The 20,459-nt window shown below is 40.6% G+C and overlaps 1 protein-coding gene across 2 annotated transcripts in view; it reads right to left on the reverse strand.

Moving 5' to 3' along the window:
- Nucleotides 1-3,810: 3,810 nt before the first annotated feature.
- Nucleotides 3,811-20,459, reverse strand: part of RELN (reelin) — a 538,933-nt gene continuing 522,284 nt past the window's right edge. Inside the window, exons 64-65 of one of the 2 annotated variants that reach the window (XM_040343493.1) lie at nucleotides 19,145-19,150; nucleotides 3,811-5,191 (exon numbers count right to left, since the gene is read on the reverse strand). In XM_040343493.1, the coding sequence (XP_040199427.1) occupies nucleotides 5,095-5,191; nucleotides 19,145-19,150 (103 nt within the window). In that variant the 3' untranslated portion in view covers nucleotides 3,811-5,094. The remainder of the gene's footprint in view (nucleotides 5,192-19,144; nucleotides 19,151-20,459) is intronic. The other variant, XM_040343494.1, reaches the window with a different exon arrangement.

Consider the following 20,459-nt stretch of genomic DNA (forward strand, 5'->3'; position numbering starts at 1 on the left):
CCTAAGTGCAGTAGTAAGCAGGCGAATGTGTGTGTGTGGGGGGGGGGGTTCTAGCTCATTATGACATTCCCCCCATTAGATCGAACCCCCCGCAGCGGTCCCCGTACACTTCTCCGGATGGCAACATCGCTCCCGAATACAAATTTGATTTGTAACAGTTATCATTCAAGATATGCCACAAATGTAACTGTTTTATGAAGCAGGTAAATTGTGGATTTGTTAACTGCTTTTATCGATGAAATTTGGGACTATTGTTGCTGTATATTGTGTGATGTTGGGAATTTATTCAGGCAGACTTGTAAAGATACTAATGCCGCGATCATTTTTCGGCATGAAAAAAACGTTGTTTTAATTTTTTTTTATTTAAAATGATCGTGTGTGAGCTTCACATCATTTTCCGGGTTCTGAAAAACGACAATTTTTTTTTTCCGAGCATGCTGCATTTTTTAACGACGTTTTAAACGATGTCGTTTTTCGGGTTGTAAAAAATCGTGTGTGGGCTAAAACAACGTTAAAAATCTGCGCATGCTCAGAAGCAAGTTATGAGACGGGAGCGCTCGTTCTGGTAAAACTACCGTTCATAATGGAGAAAGCACATTCATCACGCTGTAACAGACAGAAAAGCGCGAATCGTCTTTTACTAACACGTAATCAGCTAAAGCAGCCCCAAGGGTGGCGTCATCCACATGGAACTTTCCCTTTATAGTGCCGTCGTACGTGTTGTACGTCACCGAGTTTTGCTGGAGGATTTTTAAAAAATGATGGTGCGTGGGCAACGTAGTTTTAATGATGAAGTTGGAAAAAACTTTGTTTTTTCTACATGCCGAAAAACGTAGTTTTTTTCAAGCCGAAAAATGATCGTGTGTACGCGGCATAAGAGGTCTACTTAGGCTACATTCACACCAGTGATTTAGCCCCTTGCAAATTGCAGCGGCAAGAGCTTTCTGACTTCTGTTGCTGCTGTGAGTGGCTAGTTGCAGGTCCCTGGTGGCCGCAGCTATTTGCGGCTGTCTGCACAACCTGTTATTACTCATCTGTGAGACTCTCATTGGTGTCAAATTATTTAACCAGTATTTGTGTGGGTACAAGGACTGCAGCATATGTGTGCAGTGTGTACTGTTAGTGGACTCAGATATTATTAGGTAGATTCACGTACAGATGCCTAAACTTGCGGCGGCGTAGCTTAGCGTGTTTAGGCTACGCCGCCGTAAGTTAGCTAGGCAAGTACATGATTCACAATGTACTTGCCTGCTATGTTACGACAGCGTAGCCTAAAGCGGGCGGGCGTAAGGGTGCCGAATTCAAATGTGTGTAAGGGGGGCGTGTTTTATGTTAATAAGGCTTGACCTTACGTTTTTTACGTTTTTTTTCTACTGCACATGCGCCGGGCGCCTACATTTCCCAGTGTGCATTGCGGCCAATAACGCCGCACAAGCGTATTGATTTTGACGTGGACGTAAACGACGTAAATCGCTATTCGCGGACGACTTACGCAAACAACGTAAAAATTTTGAATCTCGAAGCGGGATCGGCGGCCATACTTTAACATTGCTATTCCATCTAATAGATGGAATAACTTTAGGCCTGATAATGGCTTACGGAAACGGCGTAAATGTACTGCGGCGGCCGGGCGTACGTTCGTGAATCGGCGTATCTACTAATTTACATATTATACACAGACCGCAATGGAAGTGCCACCTAGCGGCCATCCGAAATATTGCAACCTAAGATAGGACGGCGCAAGCCCTCGTATCTTAGATATGTTTAAGCGTATCTCTGTTTGAGCATACACTTAAACATAAGTCAGCGTAGATTCTGAGTTAGGTCTACTTATCTACTGATAAGCTGGCCTAACTCTTACTGAATCTACCTATATATAATTATGCCTTTGCTACAATCACTATTTAGTGCAATGTAGCCACACCCAATTTTGTGCTGCAGCACACATCATTTCTGCTTGAGGTGTCCCTCTTTGTCAAGCTCTACAGTTGGAAGGTATGCATTTAACATCTATTTCTTCCTGAAATTAGAACTGATCCAGCCCTCCATCTGGTTGCAGTACACCCGGAAATCACCTGTTGGTGAACCAGGCACTTGCTTCTCCGCATGCAGCACAAGCGCAGCGAAGGGATTACACCGCAACAATTAACTACCTTCCGGACCACATCTACATGCCTGTACACAGCTACTTCTATGTGAGTGCATTGATTCTAATTTCATATTAAAGTTTAGTTTTCTAAGTGGCGCCTGTTTTGTTGTTTCTTCTATTAGGAAGACAAAGGCTATGATTTTTTTTTTGCAACCACAGCTTGAGGTTCGAACCTTGTATGGCCGATCCTAGAGAGCACATAAATGGGATTACTAAACCAGCTTTGCTTAAAGGGTCACTAAAGGAATTATTTTTTTTAGCTAAATAGCTTCCTTTACCTTACTGCAGTCCTGGTTTCATGTCCTCATTGTTCGTGTTTGCCTTGATGTTGCTGTAAATCCTCTCTGTTCTGGACACTTCCTGGTTGTCTGTTTCCTGATCACCACAGTACTGGGAGATTTCTCACGGTGGTGACTAATCAAGGAGGTGTGATTACTGTGTATAAAACTAAACTGGATTGGTGCTGAGGAGTTTTAGACAAAGTATCACTGCTCTCTATTGGCTCACTGCCCTCTATTGGCTGTCTGTACATCAGAGAACCAGCAAACAACAGCAAAAACGAAACTAAACTGCAGGTACATTATATGATTGGTTTTTATCTATTTTTAATCATTTTTTAAAGGGAATCAGTTAACTATTATGTCTCTATACCCTGTAAACAGTAATTTCAGCTAAAAATTTTTTTCCTTTAGTGACCCTTTAAGAGCTGGAAGCAAGTGGCTGGGAAATGGTAGATCTAGTCACACTTACTGCATACATTGTACAAGCTTATTTATTAGGAAGGATAAATAGCTTGTGCATGTTGTAGGCATATTTTGTAATATCTGTCAGCCTAGTACTGTATTCCTATAACTGCAATAGTTTGCATGTACAGCATTTGTTTAGAAAATACATTAATGCATTACAGAGGTTTCTAAGCTTCCTTGCTTTACTGCAAAGTGACCTTAATAGAGGCAAAGCAAAAAAACAGCCTGTACCTATGTATAAATGTATTCACCATACCTGTGACTGCTATTACAGTTGTCACCCCTGCCTTCTGGGTCCCTGCTGCACATTAAACACAGGCTGTTACTAGCCCGGAATGGGTGTCATTCACAGAATGCCTTGCATTTTTTTTTAATGAATATAAGGCATTCTCTGATTGGATGAGGTATTGCTGGGCTATTATAAGACATTATAAGACTGCTATTATAAGACAATTCTGAAAAGAAGAAAATACATGTATTTTTTCTTAGAAATTTTGCAAGGAAGATGATCTAAGGACCTAATATACTTAGAAAGCAAAAATCAGTCAAGTCTGTAAAAATGATTAGTAAAATTTGAACTTCAGGACAGTCGTGAATTGTGAAAAAGCTGTGATAGTAGATATGCCCCGAGTCTGCCAGGTTTGATTTGGATAATGATGCCACCCTCTCCCTCCATAGTGGGTAATCCACAATAAAGAGTATTTCTGTTCTTGGGGGTAAATGAAAAGGCTTCAAAGTTTTCCAACTAAAGTGGTAACATCATCGTAGGCTTAGGATATCATCATTACTATTCCCAACTATCCAAAGTTTACAAATAAATCCTGCCACCAATATAATATGTGAAGCAAGCTCATTCTAAAAGTCAACTACATTTTGTTTCAGAATTGTAGGCAATTATTTGGAACAACAACAAAATTGTAATAAAATGAACAAACATTCAGAACAGTTTATTTCTGTATTAACTTGAACAGAACAGACAGAAGGCTGATAGTTCCAATCATTATGCTCAGGGGGTCATATACAAACTATGGTGCATGGAATATGAGGGAAAATACTGTTCTCAACATAGCAATCACATTCAGAACTGTTAAAAATTATTTTAGCCTTTCTTTCAATTGATGATTTATGTGGACATTTAAAAAGATGAGATTGAAATACAGGCGAGAAACACGATGAACTCTTTTCACTGAGCACTCCCCATATTGCATTGGAACTGAAAACACTGTCAGATATGTTTTATGATGTCCAATAAAAAAGAATAAGTGGCCATATTGCTGTTGCTGGTGTAGTTGCATTGCTACAGCAGAAGATACATATACCTGCAATAGGGACAAACTACAAATGGAATACAAAAAAACATGTCCACAGGCTACAAGCCACTCTAACGCCACAGACATCACAATGCAGTTACTGCTGGGTTTATTGGCCTTAAACATCTAAAACACTCCCATATACTGAATGCTAGGCATTTGTTCAAGAGCTGTTCATAATGCTTCATAAAGGGAAACTTCAAGACCACATGTTCTTATCAACATTTTTACCAGTACTCTCCCCATTAAGCACATCAATGGGATCCAAGGTGTACAATGACATAAGGAGATCTTTTGGTGTGATCCTACAATATAAGCCTATATGCATGGTTTCAGGTATAATAGGTATAATATTAGAGTGTACATGGCCAAATATCACGTAAAGGACTGTATTTTATATCAATTTGACAGATACCAGCACATTGTTTTTGAGGAGAGTACATAAAAGACAGAAACATGATAATTTAATCTTATAAAATATGATACATAGATGAAATACAGTGCACTTAAATATCTAAGTGTCAACATTTTGTTAAATACTGTAAATACTGCACTTTTTCCAAATTTTCCAACAAGTCCTTTGTGCTTAAAGATGGCTTTCTGTTAAACAGAATACATTGCAGAACTGAAATACTTTCAATGAAACTGATTTTACAACAGATCACATACTTTCACAGACACGTCAACATTATAACATTTACAGATGAGAAAATAAGTCATTTCTCATTAGTTCACAGTGCGAAAAATGGAGTATGGTAAGTCTTATAGAAGGCTCTTTGTTATTTAAGCCAATAGCGGTAAAGTCTTGAAACTGGACGCAGTGTTTTGATTGGAGACAATGAAAAGCAACACTTCACATGATGGCAGGAATTATACACATGTTACTTCTTCATGGGTACTGTCTCAGAGACCTCCGTCTCCTGTTGTAGAAATGCCTGAGACCATGTTGCCGTGAAAAATTCATCATGTAATTTTGTTTGCGAGTGCTGTGAAAAGTAAGGAAAAACTATATTGAAGAATATGCAAAGCAATATTCCATAAACATTTCTGTTCTAGTTACATTTCTCTAACATTTAAAAAAAACATATGAATTAATGTGAATCAATGCAGTGCCAAGTCCAAAACCCCTCCACAGTAAGATAGGAAAATAAATAACCCTAATAGTCATGATGACTATATACTCAGAACCCAAATAGATAGAAAAATAGTAGAAATCAAACAAACTTCATCTGTACACTTTTGGTTTGTATGTGAGAATAGGCTAAAAGTGTAACTAAGGTTACTAAAAAAACAAAAGGCAAAAACATTGGCACCCAACATACAATAATATTCATCTTACTCCATGAGCTTTAAGTACGACCAACAAGACTTTAAAAATAATTGACTGTAGGTAAGAGTGGAGCAGCTCTGGGCATAGGAAATACAGTAAGAAGAGTTGTTAGGCCATTTGAAGTCTTGAAGGTGTACAATGACCAGAACATAACATACAGTGTCTCACAAAAGTGAGTACACCCCTCACATTTTTGTAAATATTTTAATATATCTTTTCATGTGACAACACTGCAGAAATGACACTTTGCTACAATGAAAAGTGGTGAGCGTAGAGCTTGTATACCAGTGTGAATTTGCTGTCCCCTCAAAATAACTCAACACACAGCCATTAATGTCTAAACCATTGGCAATAAAAGTGAGTACACCCCTAAGTGAAAATGTCCAAATTGGGCCAAATTAGCCATTTTCCCTCCCTGATGTCATGTAACTCGCTAGTGTTACAAGGTTTCAGATGTGAATGGGGAACAGGTGTGTTAAATTTGGTGTTATCACTCTCACTCTCTCAAACTGGTCACTGGAAGTTCAACATGGTACCTCATGGCAAAGAACCCTCTGAAGACCTGAAAAAAAAAATTGTTGCTCTACACAAAGATGGCCAAGGCTATAAGAAGATTTCCAAGATCCTGATACTGAGATGCAGCATGGTGGCTAAGACCATACTACGGCTTAACAGGACAGGTTCCACTCAGAACAGGCCTTACCATGGTCAATCAAAGAAGTTGAGTGCACGTGTTCAGCGTCATATCCAGAGGTTGCCTTTAGGAAATAGACGTATGAGTGCTGCCAGCATTGCTGCAAAGTTTCAAGGGGTGGGGGGGGGTGTCCGCCTGTCAGTGCTCAGACCATACAACACACAATGCATCAAATTGGTCTGCCGGGCTGTTGTCCTAGAAGTAAGCCTCTTCTAAAGATGATGCACAAGAAAGCCTGCAAACAGTTTGCTGAAGACAAGCAGACTAAGGACATGGATTACTGGAACCACGTCCTGTAGTCTGATGAGACCAAGATAAACTTATTTGGTTCAGATTGTGTCAAGCGGGTCAACCAGGTGAGGAGTACAAAGACAAGTGTGTCTTGCCTACAGTCAAGCATGGTGGTGGGAGTGTCATGGTCTGGGGCTGTGGGTCTGGTGGGAGTGTCATGAGTGCTGCGGCACTGGGGCACTACAGTTCATTGAGGGAACCATGAATGCAGAGCATGATCCCCTCTCTTCAGAGACTGGGCCGCAGGGCAGTATTTCAATAAAATAACGACCCCAAACACACCTGCAAGACGACCACTGCCTTGCTAAAGAAGCTGAGGGTAAAGATGATGGACTGGCCAAGCATGTCTCCATACCAAAACCCTATAGAGCATCTGTGCGACATCCTTAAATGCAAGGTTGGGGAGCACAAGGTCTCTAACATCTGTGATGTCGTCATGGAGGAGTGGAAGAGGACTCCAGTGGCAAACTGTAAAGCTCTGGTGAACTCAATGCTCAAGCGGGTTAAGACAGTGCTGGAAAATAATGGTGGCCACACAAAATCTTGACACTTTGGGCCCAGTTTGGACATTTGTACTTAGGGGTCTACTCACTTTTGTTGCCAGCAGTTTAGACATTAATGGCTGTGTTATTTTGAGTTGACAGCAAATGATAAATTATACAAGCTTGACACTCACTAATTTACATTGTAGCAATGTGTTATTTCTTCAGTGTTGTCACATGAAAATATGTAATAAAATATTTAAAAAAATGTGAGGGATGTACTCACTTTTGTCAGATACTTTACATAGGAAGTATCCACAGAAAGGAAAATTCTGTGTTTCTTCTCCCTCGAAGCTCAGACACTAACTACTCCAACCGAAGTTTAAGAAAATGGTTGGAATTAGGTTTTATGCAAGAGTCTTTTAGTAGGTAACTATACTATATACCATTACAAAGAACGCCCTTTACACTCAGTGAACCAACTAGGACATTCTGTTCATGCCCCCAAATATTAGATCAGTTTAGTCACTCATCAGGTTCTCTGCTTTCAATTAGTTTTGTGCAGGTACAATGGTTTTGTTTTTTTAACTATGCAAAGTGCAACAGTCAATTAAAAATTGTACATAAAAGTAACAAATCAAGAATGATCTCTAAACAAATCTAACTACTATAATCCGATTGGTTGAAAGTGTTACTATTAGAATTCAAGGTTTTAAATCTAGTGGGGTGCACTACAGCAAGGTAGTCTAGACACAGATGTTGTAGTTAATTGAAAATATAACTGTCACCTCATAAAGCTGATAATATATTCTCAATGTGGTTATGTTCAATCTAAAAATGTCTTCATAACAGAATACAGTACCAATACTGGTTTTAATTCAGAGGTAAGTGAAGTTTATGCAATGACAATGCAGTTGTGTCATCCTAGAAAGGTACATGTCATGGCAGTAATACATCACTTGCTGTAAAATACTGGAACATTAAACAAATAGTTAATTAGCCATCTTGCATTTGTTTAACCTTTAGGGCTCGTTCACACCTGCAAGCTGTGTTGAATGCAAGACTGTTGGTGTGTGCTGGAAAAATAGTGCCATTTATCGAAATGACACAATTGACATTTCATTCAGTTCTATTGCTGGCAGCGAAATGGGAAGGCTCGGATTGCATTGCAGTTTTACTGCATAATTTTTTTCAGCCTACCATGTTGTGGTGGCATTAAATATCCTCATGGAGAACAAGGCCTGTTATCTTATTTTGCATTGGGACTATTTTTTTGGAGTGCATACATTACTTTATTCAGCCCACACCACCCTTGTTTCCTATGAGGTGTAAACTGGCCTCATAGGAAACAAGGCATTTACCTTGTCTTTCATTCGGGACTGCGTTGGGCAGGGCTAACCAGAGCAATGACAAATCACCTGGTGTGAATGAGCTCTTAAAGCGGTTCTAAAGGCTTAAGGGTTTTTAGAAAAAAAAACATCTGTGCACTGGATCCTCCCAACCCCCCTCATACTTACCTAAGCCCAAAATCAAACCAGCATTGTGCATGAGAGCAGCCGCTATCTCTACTCTCTCCCCCATCACGGGCAGACTGATAGCATTAGGAGCCACTGGCCCCCACTACTTTCAATCAAATCCTACGACAAGGAAGTGAGGGTAGATTTGGGCTCCGCTGTTTCTGTATATACATGCAGGTACCACTTGAGCCAGCATAAGTGCCTCCATAGGAAGCAGCTTCCTCTGGGGGCACTCACCGAAGATGTCGAGCCAGGAGCACCAGCGGGAGACATCAGAAGAGGAGGATCTGGGTTGCTTAGCATTGCACAGAGCAGGTAAGTATGGCATTTTAACAATTGGTTTACAAGGTTTACAATTACTTTAAAAAAAATCATTAGTTTGTACAAGGTGGTCCTCATATAAGGCACATTGTAGATACAGTTTTCTTGGTAATGTCACCAAAATGGTGCCACTTTTCCCCAAACAGTTGTAGCACTACTACTCACCTTATGTTTATACGTTTTTTGTTTTGTTTTGTCTCATTATACTCATGTGATATCAGTGGGGTTTAAGGCAGAGAATAGCTTTGTCAGATTGAAATTCTGCTAATACATTTTATGATAATTGTGTAGTGGGCATTGCAGCAGGGATCTTAGCAGGTTTAAAATATAAATGATTTTTTTTTTATGGAAATTAGATGAGCTTGGAATTTCTCAGACTATTTCCTTGTATTATGAATATGGCCCTGCACATTCCTGAACCCATATTCATCTTTTAAAGTTTTCAAATGGGCTAACAAGGATATAATTCAATGGTTGCTTGGAATAAGTATATACTACATGCAAAAAACACCAATAAATAATCACCTTTATTAATAGTTGAACACCCTCTAACGCAGGCAAATAGGCACCTTCTGCTACATTTTGTTCACACGTTAAACTGTGATGACTGATGTATAGAGAGTGTGAAACAGATGTGACAATCACACAAGGCAGAGCAACTCAGAATCCCAATGTGACAATTGTATGCTATCTTCTGAATTAAAAGATATGTGAATCCAAACTGGTCATTTCAGTTTTGAGGGGGTGATGGCTATTGCAATCACTCTCCAGATTCCTTGACATATTTTCCTCTTACATCTAAATTTTTATTTTATATTTTCACTGTAGAATACCCCTCCCTTAACTTTGTAGTGACTGCTGCTATGTTAGAAGCTATAAAACCTCACTGGTAAACTACAGTAGAAATCTATAGGTGATGTTGTGAGTACCTGTGTGCTGTAAGTACCCGTGTATTGTTGAATATTAGTATCAGGAAGCTAGTTGTTAGTTGGACAGAGTATAATTCCTGGTGGGTATGGAGATGCGACTCAGTGCACATCTTGCGGCATGTATGTGTTCCTTGATCATCCAATCGAGGGTGAATACTGCTGCGCAAAATGTAAGCACTCCGTTTCCCTGGAAGCCCAGGTTCTGAATCTAGGGAAGCAACTTTCAACACTGAGAAGACTCTCCATACTAAAGGAGAGTTGGGATCATACCCAGCAGGTGCCGGCAAGGGCCAGCACAGAGGGGGTTGGAAACAAAGAGGTGCAGGCACCAGAGCAGAGTAGATGGGTGACAGTCAGGTAGGATAGAGGGGAAGGAGTCAGGGAGGCCGATCCTGGGCTGGAATATCCCAATTAGTACGTCCGTTGCGTGATATTGTGGAAACCAGTCAGAGACCAGCATTGCTGGAGCAGAGTGACGCCACTAGCTGCCAGAGGAATAACTCCTACAGTGAGGGCGGGGCTCAAACTAAGGGAAAGAAAAGACAGATTCTGGTAGTAGAGGGACTCAATTCTCAGAAGGACAGAGATGGCAATCTGTCACAAAGACTTGAAGCGCAAAAGTGTATGTTGTCTACAGGGTGCTCGGGTTTGGCACATCACAGATCTGGTGGACAGATTAATGGGAGGGGCTGAGGAATAGGACCATCAAGGTAGTATACTCAGAAATACTACCGGTATTTCGAGCCACACCAGAAAAGCAGCAGGAGAGGGAAGTAAACAAGTGGCTGAGGAGCTGGTTTAGAAACGAGGGGTTTGGGTTCCTGGAGAACTGGGCCGACTCCTCAGTCAGTTACCGGTTCTTTAGCAGGGATAACTTTAGCAGGGATAACTTGCACCTGAATGGGGAGGGTGCAGCTTGGCTGGGAAAGAGGATGGCGAAAAGTTAGAGGGGGTATTAAACTAGGTGATGGGGGGGGAGGGTCAAGGCATAGAGATAGCCAGCAGGCAACACATTTCAGAGGGTAGCATTGGGGGCATTAGTAGTAGGTTGACTAATTGCAACCTCAGAAAAACCAACAAGGAGATTGTGAGAGTTCATGACCGAACAAAACTACGAGGCTTGTTCACTAATGCCAGGAGTCTCGCTGACAAGATGGGAGAACTAGAGCTGCTGTTGTATGAGGAGGATTTCGATTTTGTGAGAATTTGAGAGACTTGGTTTAACAGCTCCGATGAATGGCTGGCAACCATTCAAGGGTATTCCCTATATCGCAGAGATAGGGAGGGTAAAAAAGGGAGGAGGGGTATGCCTGTATATCAAGAATGATGTACAAGTGAATGTGAGGGACAACATCACTAATGGAGCAAGGGAGGAGGTGAAATCCTTTTGGGTAGAGCTTCAAAGGGAGGAAACCAGGGGGAAAGCAATACTGGTAATATGCTATATGCCCCCTAACAAGAGGGAGGGGTAGGATGGGAAGTGTCATTATAATGGGGGAGTTTAATTATCCAGAGATAGACTGCTCCCATTACTAGTAAAGTAAAGTAAGTAAAAAAATTATTAATAAAAATGCCATAAAACTATCCCCTATTTTGTAGACGCTATAACTTTTGCGCAAACCAATCAATAAACGCTTATTGCGATTTTTTACCAAAAATATGTAAAAGAATACGTATCGGCCTAAACTGATGAAAAAAAAAACGTTTTTTTATATTTTTTTTGGGCATATTTGATATAGCAAAAAGTAAAAAATATTGTTTTTTTTTTCAAAATTGTCACTCTATTTTTGTTTATAGCGCAAAAAATAAAAACCGCAGAGGTAATCAAACACCACCAAAAGAAAGCTCTATTTATGGGAAAAAAAGGACGTCAATTTTGCTTGGGAGCCATGTTACACATCTGCGCAATTGTCAGTTAAAAATTGGGTGGTCTTTGGCCAGCCAAATGGTCTGGGGCTTAAGTGGTTAAACAATACAAGGGTAAGTAGTCATCATCAGCATTCCAACTTTACAAAGAGTGCAATAAAAAATGTAAGGGTGTATTCAGGGAGGCTAAGATAGAACATGAAAGGCACATACAGTCATGGCCGAAATTGTTGGCATCTCAGAAGTTTTTCCAGAAAATCAAGTATTTCTCACAGAAAAGTATTACAGTAATACATGTTTTGCTATACATATGTTTATTCCCTTTGTGTGTATTGGAACAAAGCAAAAACAGGCAGGAAAAAAATCAAATTGGACATAATGTCACACAAAACTCCAAAAATGGGCTGGTCAAAATTCTTGGCACCCTTTCAAAATTGTGGATAAATAAGATTGTTTCAAGCATGTGATGCTCCTTTAAACTCACCTGGGGCAAGTAACAGGTGTGGGCAATATAAAAATCACACCTGAAAGCAGATAAAAACAAGAGAAGTTTACTTAGGCCTCGTACACACGGTCGGTTTGGTCCGATGAGAATGAACCGAAGTTCATTTTCATTGGACCAAACCGACCGCGTGTATAGGCTATCGGTCTGGTTTCCTTCGGTCCAAAATATCTAAACATGCTTCAAAACCGAACCGATGGTCCGCTGCCCCATCGGACCAAACCGATGGTTAGTACAGAAAAGCATCGGTTCAAAACCAGCGCATGCTCAGAATCAAGTCGACGCATGCTTGGAAGCATTGAACTTCGTTTTATTCAGCACGTCGTGTGTTTGACGTCACCGCGTTCTGACCCGCTCGGATTTTGGACTGATGGTGTGTACACATATCAGGCCGTACGGCCACTTCAGAGGTGAACCGGTGAAAACGGTCCGATGGGCCAGTGTCATCGGTTTGGTCCGACCGTGTGTACGGGGCCTAAGTCTTTGCATTGTGTGTCTGTGTGCCACACTAAGCATGGACAACAGAAAGAGGAGAAGAGAACTGTCTGAGGACTTGAGAACCAAAATTGTGAAAAAATATCAACATTCTCAAGGTTACAAGTCCATCTCCAGAGATCTAGATTTGCCTTTGTCCACAGTGAAACAACATTATCAAGAAGTTTGCAACCCATGGCACTGTAGCTAATCTCTCTGTGCGTGGACAGAAGAGAAAAATTAATAAAAGATTGCAACGCAGGATAGTCCGGATGGTGGATAAGCAGCCCCAAACAAGTTCCAAAGAAATTCAAGCTGTCCTGCAGGCTCAGGGAGCATCAGTGTCAGCGCCAACTATCCATCGACATTTAAATGAAATGAAACGCTATGGCAGGAGACCCAGGAGGACCCCACTGCTGACACAGAGTCATAAAAAAGCAAGACTACAGTTTGCCAAAATGTACTTGAGTAAGCCAAAATCCTTCTGGGAAAACGTCTTGTGGACAGATGAGACAAAGATAGAGCTTTTTGGTAAAGCACATCATTCTACTGTTTACCAAAAACGGAATGAGGCCTACAAAGAAAAGAACACAGTAAATATGGTAGAGGTTCAATGCTGTTTTGGGGTTGTTTTGCTGCCTCTGGCACTGGGTGCCTTGAATGTGTGCAAGGCATCATGAAATCTGAGGATTACCAAAGGATTTTGGGTCGCACTGTAGAGCCTAGTGTCAGAAAGCTGGATTTGCGTCCAAGATCTTGGGTCTTCCAGCAGGACAATGATCCCAAACATACATCAAAAAGCACCCAGAAATGGATGGCAACAAAGTGCTGGAGAGTTCTAAAGTGGCCAGCAATGAGTCCAGATCTAAATCCCATTGAACACCTGTGGAGAGATCCTAAATCTGTTGTTGGGAAAAGGCGCCCTTCCAATAAGAGAGACCTGGAGCAGTTTGAAAAGGAAGAGTGGTCCAAAATTCCGGGTGAGAGGCGTAAGAAGCTTATTGATGGTTATAGGAAGCGACTGATTTCAGTTATTTTAAGTTAAGGGTGCCAAGAATTTTGACCAGACCATTTTTTGGAGTTTTGTGTGACATTATGTCTAATTTTATTTTTTTCTCCCTTTCTTTGTTTTGTTTCAATACACACAAAGAGAATAAACATGTGTATAGCAAAACATGTGTTACTGCAATACTTTTCTGTGAGAAATATTTTCTGGAAAAATGTCTGGGGTGCCAACAATTTCGGCCATGACTGTAGCAGAAGAGAGTAAAAAATAATAATAATTCTTTAAAGCGGAGGTTCACCCAAAAATCCACTTTTTGACATTAGCTGTATCATACTGCTAACATCTGCAGTATGCTGTTTTTTTTTTTTTTTTACTCGTACTTATCGTTATATGAGCCCTTATTTTCCGGCTCCGAGCGGGGAATCCTGCGGGAAATGGGCGTTTCTAAGCGAAGAGGAGTTGATTGATGGCTGCTAAGGCGCGTCTTGGCCTCTGTTTAATCTTCAACTGCCATGATGCTGCACATGTGATCAGTTATGACACCAGCCATTGGATGGTTTGACAGTTTGGTTGAGAGCACTTCCAATGTGACAGTTAGCATTCCCGGCATCCCAGGAATGTAACTGCTTTTTCAAACTGTTAAATTGATGGGTTTTCTTCCGCTTTAAGGATGCTGGAAAGTTCATTTTGAGGGTGAACCTCCGCATTAAGTATATAGATAGTAAGAAAGGGAGGTCAGAACATATTGGCCCCATAAAGAATGATGAAGGCAATCTGGTTACAAAAGATGGAGTGATGGCAAAGGTTTTGAATTTATTTTTCTCCTCAGTCTTCACGAGGGAAACGGGGGGATTCAGTAACCTAGACTGCAATGTTTATCCTCATGACACAACATAGGAAGCACCCTTATAACTAACAGAGGATAGAATTAGAAATAGACTTGAAACTGAACAGTAGCCACCCTGTCGGTATGATTATGTCTGATTTTTGCGTCTCAAAGTGGTACAACTGTTTTGCATAGAAATTTGGCGTTTTATATTTTAGGCCTGTAATTCTTAGTAATAACACACTTAAATCTGTCCGAACAAGAGTCTAGTAGACATCCCGGGTATGATAAAGTTTGAAACACAAAATCATAAATTATAATATAATAAATAACTATAAATAATTATAAAAAATAATAATATAATAATTATAATAAAATGAATTTCCCCACTATTCACTATCGATCAATTCTGTGTTCTTATTTACTATCACTGTTTTCTAGCTGGTCTCAATCCACTTTTGACATAAAGGGACACTTTTTGTTTGCTATGGACATCGTCGTGATGCTCGCAGGGAATGTAGCCCGGCACACAGAGGCATCAGGTGGAGGACACAGCCCGCGGACACAGCGGGGAGACATCGCAGGATCCCGGGGACAAGGTGAGTATACTACACCAGGATCCTGCAATGCAATCCCGAGTGTGGCACAGGGTTACTGCTAATGGATCTGAAATTTAACCCCCGAGCCACACTCAGGAATACCGCCAGGGAGGTTAATAAGTCACCGGGACAAGATGGCTTACACTTGAGGGTCCTTAAGGAACTCAGTCAAGCGATTGCCAGACCATTGTTCCTAATTTTTACGAACAGTCTATTGACTGGATTGGAGAAAAGCCAATGTAGCACAAAATATTTAACCACTTAAGACCCGGACCACAATGCAGCTAAAGGACCTTGCCCCTGTTTGCGATTCGGCACTGCGTCGCTTTAACTGACAATTGCGCGGTCGTGCGACGTGGCTCCCAAACAAAATTGTCGTCCTTTTTTTCCCCACGAATAGAGCTTTCTTTTGGTGGTATTTGATCACCTCTGCGGTTTTTATTTTTTGCGCTATAAACAAAAATAGAGCGACAATTTTGAAAAAAATTCAATATTTTTTACTTTTTGCTATAATAAATATCCCCCAAAAATATATAAAAAACTTATTTTTTTCCTCAATTTAGGCCGATACGTATTCTTCTACCTATTTTTGGCAAAAAAAATTAGCAATAAGTGTTTATCGGTTGCGCAAAATTTATAGCGTTTAAAATAGGGGATAGTTTTTATAGCGTTTTTATAGCGTTTAAAATAGGGGATAGTTTTATTGCATTTTTATAAAAACATTTTTTTTACTACTAATGGCGGCGATCAGCGATTTTTTTTCGTGACTGCGACATTATGGCAGACACTTCGGACAATTTTGACACATTTTTGGGACCATTGTCATTTTCACAGCAAAACATGCATTTAAAATGCATTGTTTATTGTGAAAATGACAGTTGCAGTTTGGGAGTTAACCACAGGGAGCGCTGTTGGGGTTATGTGTTCCCTGAAGTGTGTTTACAACTGTAGGGGGGTGTGGCTGTAGGTGTGACATCATCGATTGTGTCCCCCTATAAAAGGGATGACACGTTCGATGATGGAGCCACAGTGAAGAACGGGGAAGCCGTGTTTACACGCGGCTCCCCCCGTTCTTCAGCTCCGGGGACCGATCGCGGGACTCCAGCGGCGATCGGGTCTGCGAGTCCCGTGGTCACGGAGGTTCAGACCGGGGCTTAAAGAGCAACGTACCTATACGTTGATGTGCCATTCTGCTGACGTATATCAGCGTGAAGGGGTCCTTAAGTGGTTAAGAAAGGACCAAGATATATCCCTGGGAATTACAGACCAGTTAGGCCAACATCAATAGTTTGCAAGCTCTTGGAGGGGATGATAAGGGACTATATACAAGATTTTAGCAATAAAAACTGTATTATTAGCAGTAATCAGCATGGATTCATGAAGAATCGTTCTTGCCAAAACAACCTAATAACCTACTATAATTAGATGAGCTGCCATCTAGATAAAGGAAGGCCTGTAGACATGGTGTATATGGATTCTGCAAATGCATTAGATACAGTTCCCCATAAATGTTTACTGTACAAACTAAGGTCTGTCGGCATGGACCATAGGGTGAGTACATGGATTGAAAACTGGCTACAGGGCAATTCCAGAGGGTGGTGATAATCGGGGAGTACTCAAGGTTCTGTCCTGGGATCAATCCTATTTAATTCATTAATAAATGTTCTGGAGGATGGGATAATCAGCTCAATCTCAGTTTTAGCAGACTATACTAAGCTAAGCAGGGCAATAACTTCTACTTGGGATGTGGAAACCTTGCAAGAAGATCTAAACACCTAATGGGGTGGGTAATTAAATGGCAAATGAGGTTTAATGTTAAAAAATTTTAAACAATGCATTCGGTGCCAAAAATATGAATGCAAACTATTCACTAGGGGAGAACCACTGGGGGAATCTACGATGGAAAAGGACCTGGGTAGATGACAGGTTTAGCAATATCATGCAATGCCAAGCTGCTGCAAGCAAAGCAAACAGAATATTGGCATGCATTAAAAAGGGGATTCACTCCAGAGATAAAATGATAATTCTCCCACTCTACAAGACTGGTCCAGCCGCACCTGGAGTATGCCTTCCAGTTCTGGGCACCAGTCCTCAGAAGGGATGTGCTGGAATTGGATAGGGTCCAGAGAAGGACAACAAAGCTAATAAAGGGACGTATTCGAGTCAAACTCATGTTTGACTAAAACATTGTATGTTCGATCGTTCGTCGAATTACAAACGTTATGGGCCGTTCGCGCCAAATTCGAGTGGCGTGTCACGGCCCATAATTCACTGCGGCATCACAGTGCATTGCTGGCTGATGATTGGCCAAGCATGCACTATGACCTGCATGCTTTGGCCAATCACAGCGCGCAAAAATCGGAGAGCCATAATTGGCCAATTATGGCTCAGGGGGTTTAGTACACACCCCACAATATATAAGGCCGCCTGGAAGTCGGCCTTGTGTAGTGTGTTGCGGTGGTTAAGACAGAGAGAGAGTGTCATTTTTTTTAGTTAGATAGAGCAGGCAGGCTAGTCAGTTAGAGTTACAGTGTGTAGAGGATATATATGCATCCCAGGTGTTATATATATTTATACACTGTATTGAGTTTAGCTAGATCCGCTCTTCCTAATATACTGACAGGCAGGCAGGTGATTGTGCTAGCTGCAGTATTTTTACTTGGTGTACTGTGTCCTCTGCTCAATGTGCACCTAAAGCTAAGTGAATACAATTGCTGTTGTTGTCATATTATTACCACAGGTAGTGGCTGATCAGCAAGTATTCTCACTTGGTGTACTGTGTCCTCTGCACAGTGTGCACCCAAAGCCACGTGAATACAATTGCTGTTGTTCTCATGTTAATACCACAGGCAGGGATCTGCAAGTATTTTTACGTGGTGTACTGTGTTCTCTGCACAGTGTGCATCTAAAGCTATGTCAATACATTTGCTGGTGTTCTCATATTAATACCACAGGCAGGGATCTGCAAGTATTTTCACTGTGTCCTTTCTATTCGTCCTTCCATCCTTTCTTTCTTTCCTTCTTTTCTCTTTCGTTCTTTCTTTCTTTCCTTCTTCCTCCAGCCACCTCTCTTTCTTTCCTTCCATCTTTTCTTCCCTCTTTCCATCTTTCTTTCTTTTTATCTATCCTTATTTCTTTCTTTCCTTCTACCTTTCCTTCTTTCCTTCCACCTTTCCTTCTTTCTTCCTTCCTTTTTTTCCACCTTTCCTTCTTTCTTTTTTCTTTCCTTGCATTTTCTTTCTCTTTCCTTCCTTCTTTCTCCACCCCCTCTCTTTATTTTTTTCTTCACCCATCCCCCTTTATTTCTTTCTGTAACAGCCTGCCAGAATAGGTCGGTTCTGTGAGAGCAGCTTCCCTGCGCAGCTCTTCTTGAGGAGAACATATCTTTATTAATTATTAATGCCCCTATACTGTAACCTCCTGTCCCCTGTACTGTGCCCACTTACCTACCCCCTGTACTTTCCACTCCCCTATACTGTACCCTCTTAATACAGTTAATTTTTATTGTGTTAAATTATTTTTCCCATTATGGGAGTGAGTAGGGCCTCATGTCTAAGTTTTGCCTAAGGACTCACAAAGCCTAGAGCCGCCTCTGCTGTGTGCTAAAAGGTGTCCCTCTTTATCATTTCAGAAAGTTGGGGGGTGATTTTTTTATTTGGTATATTTATTATCCAGGAAACTAGCATTGCTCAGTGAAGTGTTGTGCAGGAGGAGAAGAGTCCTGGGAGCAATAGTCTGCAGGAGTCATTGGAGAGGAGGAGCGATAGCCTGCAGGAGTTGATGCAGGGGAAGTGACTGTGAATGCTAGAGTCCCTAATGTCTTCAATGCTCAGTTCATTCAGTGATTCTTTAAACAATGAAGGCAAAGTTATCTGTTCTATGGACATCCCATAACCCCTTTCCCCAACCAAGGTATATCCCCCAAATAAACAAAAACAAAGCATAATGACGGTTCATTGTCTCCGAGAGTGATATATGGAGGTCTGACAGCAGGGTGATTTGGTGAATGTTAGTAACTAGTAGCAACCATCCGCTACAAACACTTGATATCCATCATGAGATTTTTTACCACTAGACACACACAGAAAAGCAGAACACTTACCTTACTCTATTGAAGAACCAATGCAAGCAAATAATGAAATATAACACAAGTTAGAAAATGCCTTTCTATGCATGCAGCACTGTGATTACTCATAAAAGACGGATGATGTTTAGAGGCAATAAACGATTTTTCATCTCTTATGAAAAGAGAAATTGGAAACATTACGATTGTAAGAACGGCAGTCATAATATTTGCGACTCAATGCCATGCAGTATTTGCTCACAATACAAAGATGTACTAAACATTCATGAAGTAATGGCAGATGTCTATAGGTGACAGTGAGATCCTGTTTAATGTTTGCTTTAATTTTGTGTACAGTTAACGTTTTACACAATAGTACTATAAACACGCATTGCAAACGGCCATATATAAACAGAAGTATCTAAAACAGATTGAAGCAGTAAATTATTAGAACTGTCTGAACTTTTAGCAGAATCACATCATACAGAAACCAATTTTCCACCAAGAACAAGACCTTGCGCAATTGTTAGTGTGCAAGTCTCACGTTTATAAGCCATTTACATTGTCTATTACTTAGGGCAATGGTTTCCGGATGCACATGCAAATATTGTGTGATTTGTTTCATTGGTGCAGTGGACAACGAGGTGTTTAGGGAACAATTAAGAGAAAGATGATGTGCAAATGATGCATACAGGCAGTTCCAGCAATTTACAAGTGCATATACATATATAGTGGTGGTTTTTAGAAGGACCTGGAGTTTTCATCACATCAAGCGCCAGCTCTTTGCTCAGAGGATTGTGCGTACATATGTAAAAGGGGGAGCAAACTAGTGTTAGCTGTTCCATATAACAACGGTCTGCAGATGACGAAAAAGGGGAAGTCTCCAAACTGTACACACTGATAAGCACTACATTTACTAATGATGTTCCTAAACCAGATCTAAACAACTCTTCTTGTCACCTTTTGTCTCGTATAAATCTATGACAAATAATATAAAGCACCCCTCTGTTCAAATACATATATGCCTTATATAGTATATTATATAAAGACATGTAGGTGCTTTGGTACCTTAATCATAAGTACAGAAGTGTTCTGACTTTTTGAATCTCATGAAGACCAGTACGTAGATTAAGCCACTGGATTGTGACCTATAAGCAACCTATATTTACCATTGGTGGGCACAACGAACTGTGATTAAAGCTGGGTTTTAAAATCTTTATTTGCTAAATCAAATTATTTGTTCCCTTGGTCTGTTAAATATAGTAAATAAACCATCAAAAACACTTCATTTCGTTCAATAAGTGCAAAAAAAGCTGTTCATCTAGCCAGATATCTTGATAATTTCCTTTGTTCT

Source organism: Rana temporaria, chromosome 3 (assembly GCF_905171775.1).
Source record: "Rana temporaria chromosome 3, aRanTem1.1, whole genome shotgun sequence".
In the NCBI taxonomy this organism is placed as follows: Eukaryota; Metazoa; Chordata; class Amphibia; order Anura; family Ranidae; genus Rana; species Rana temporaria.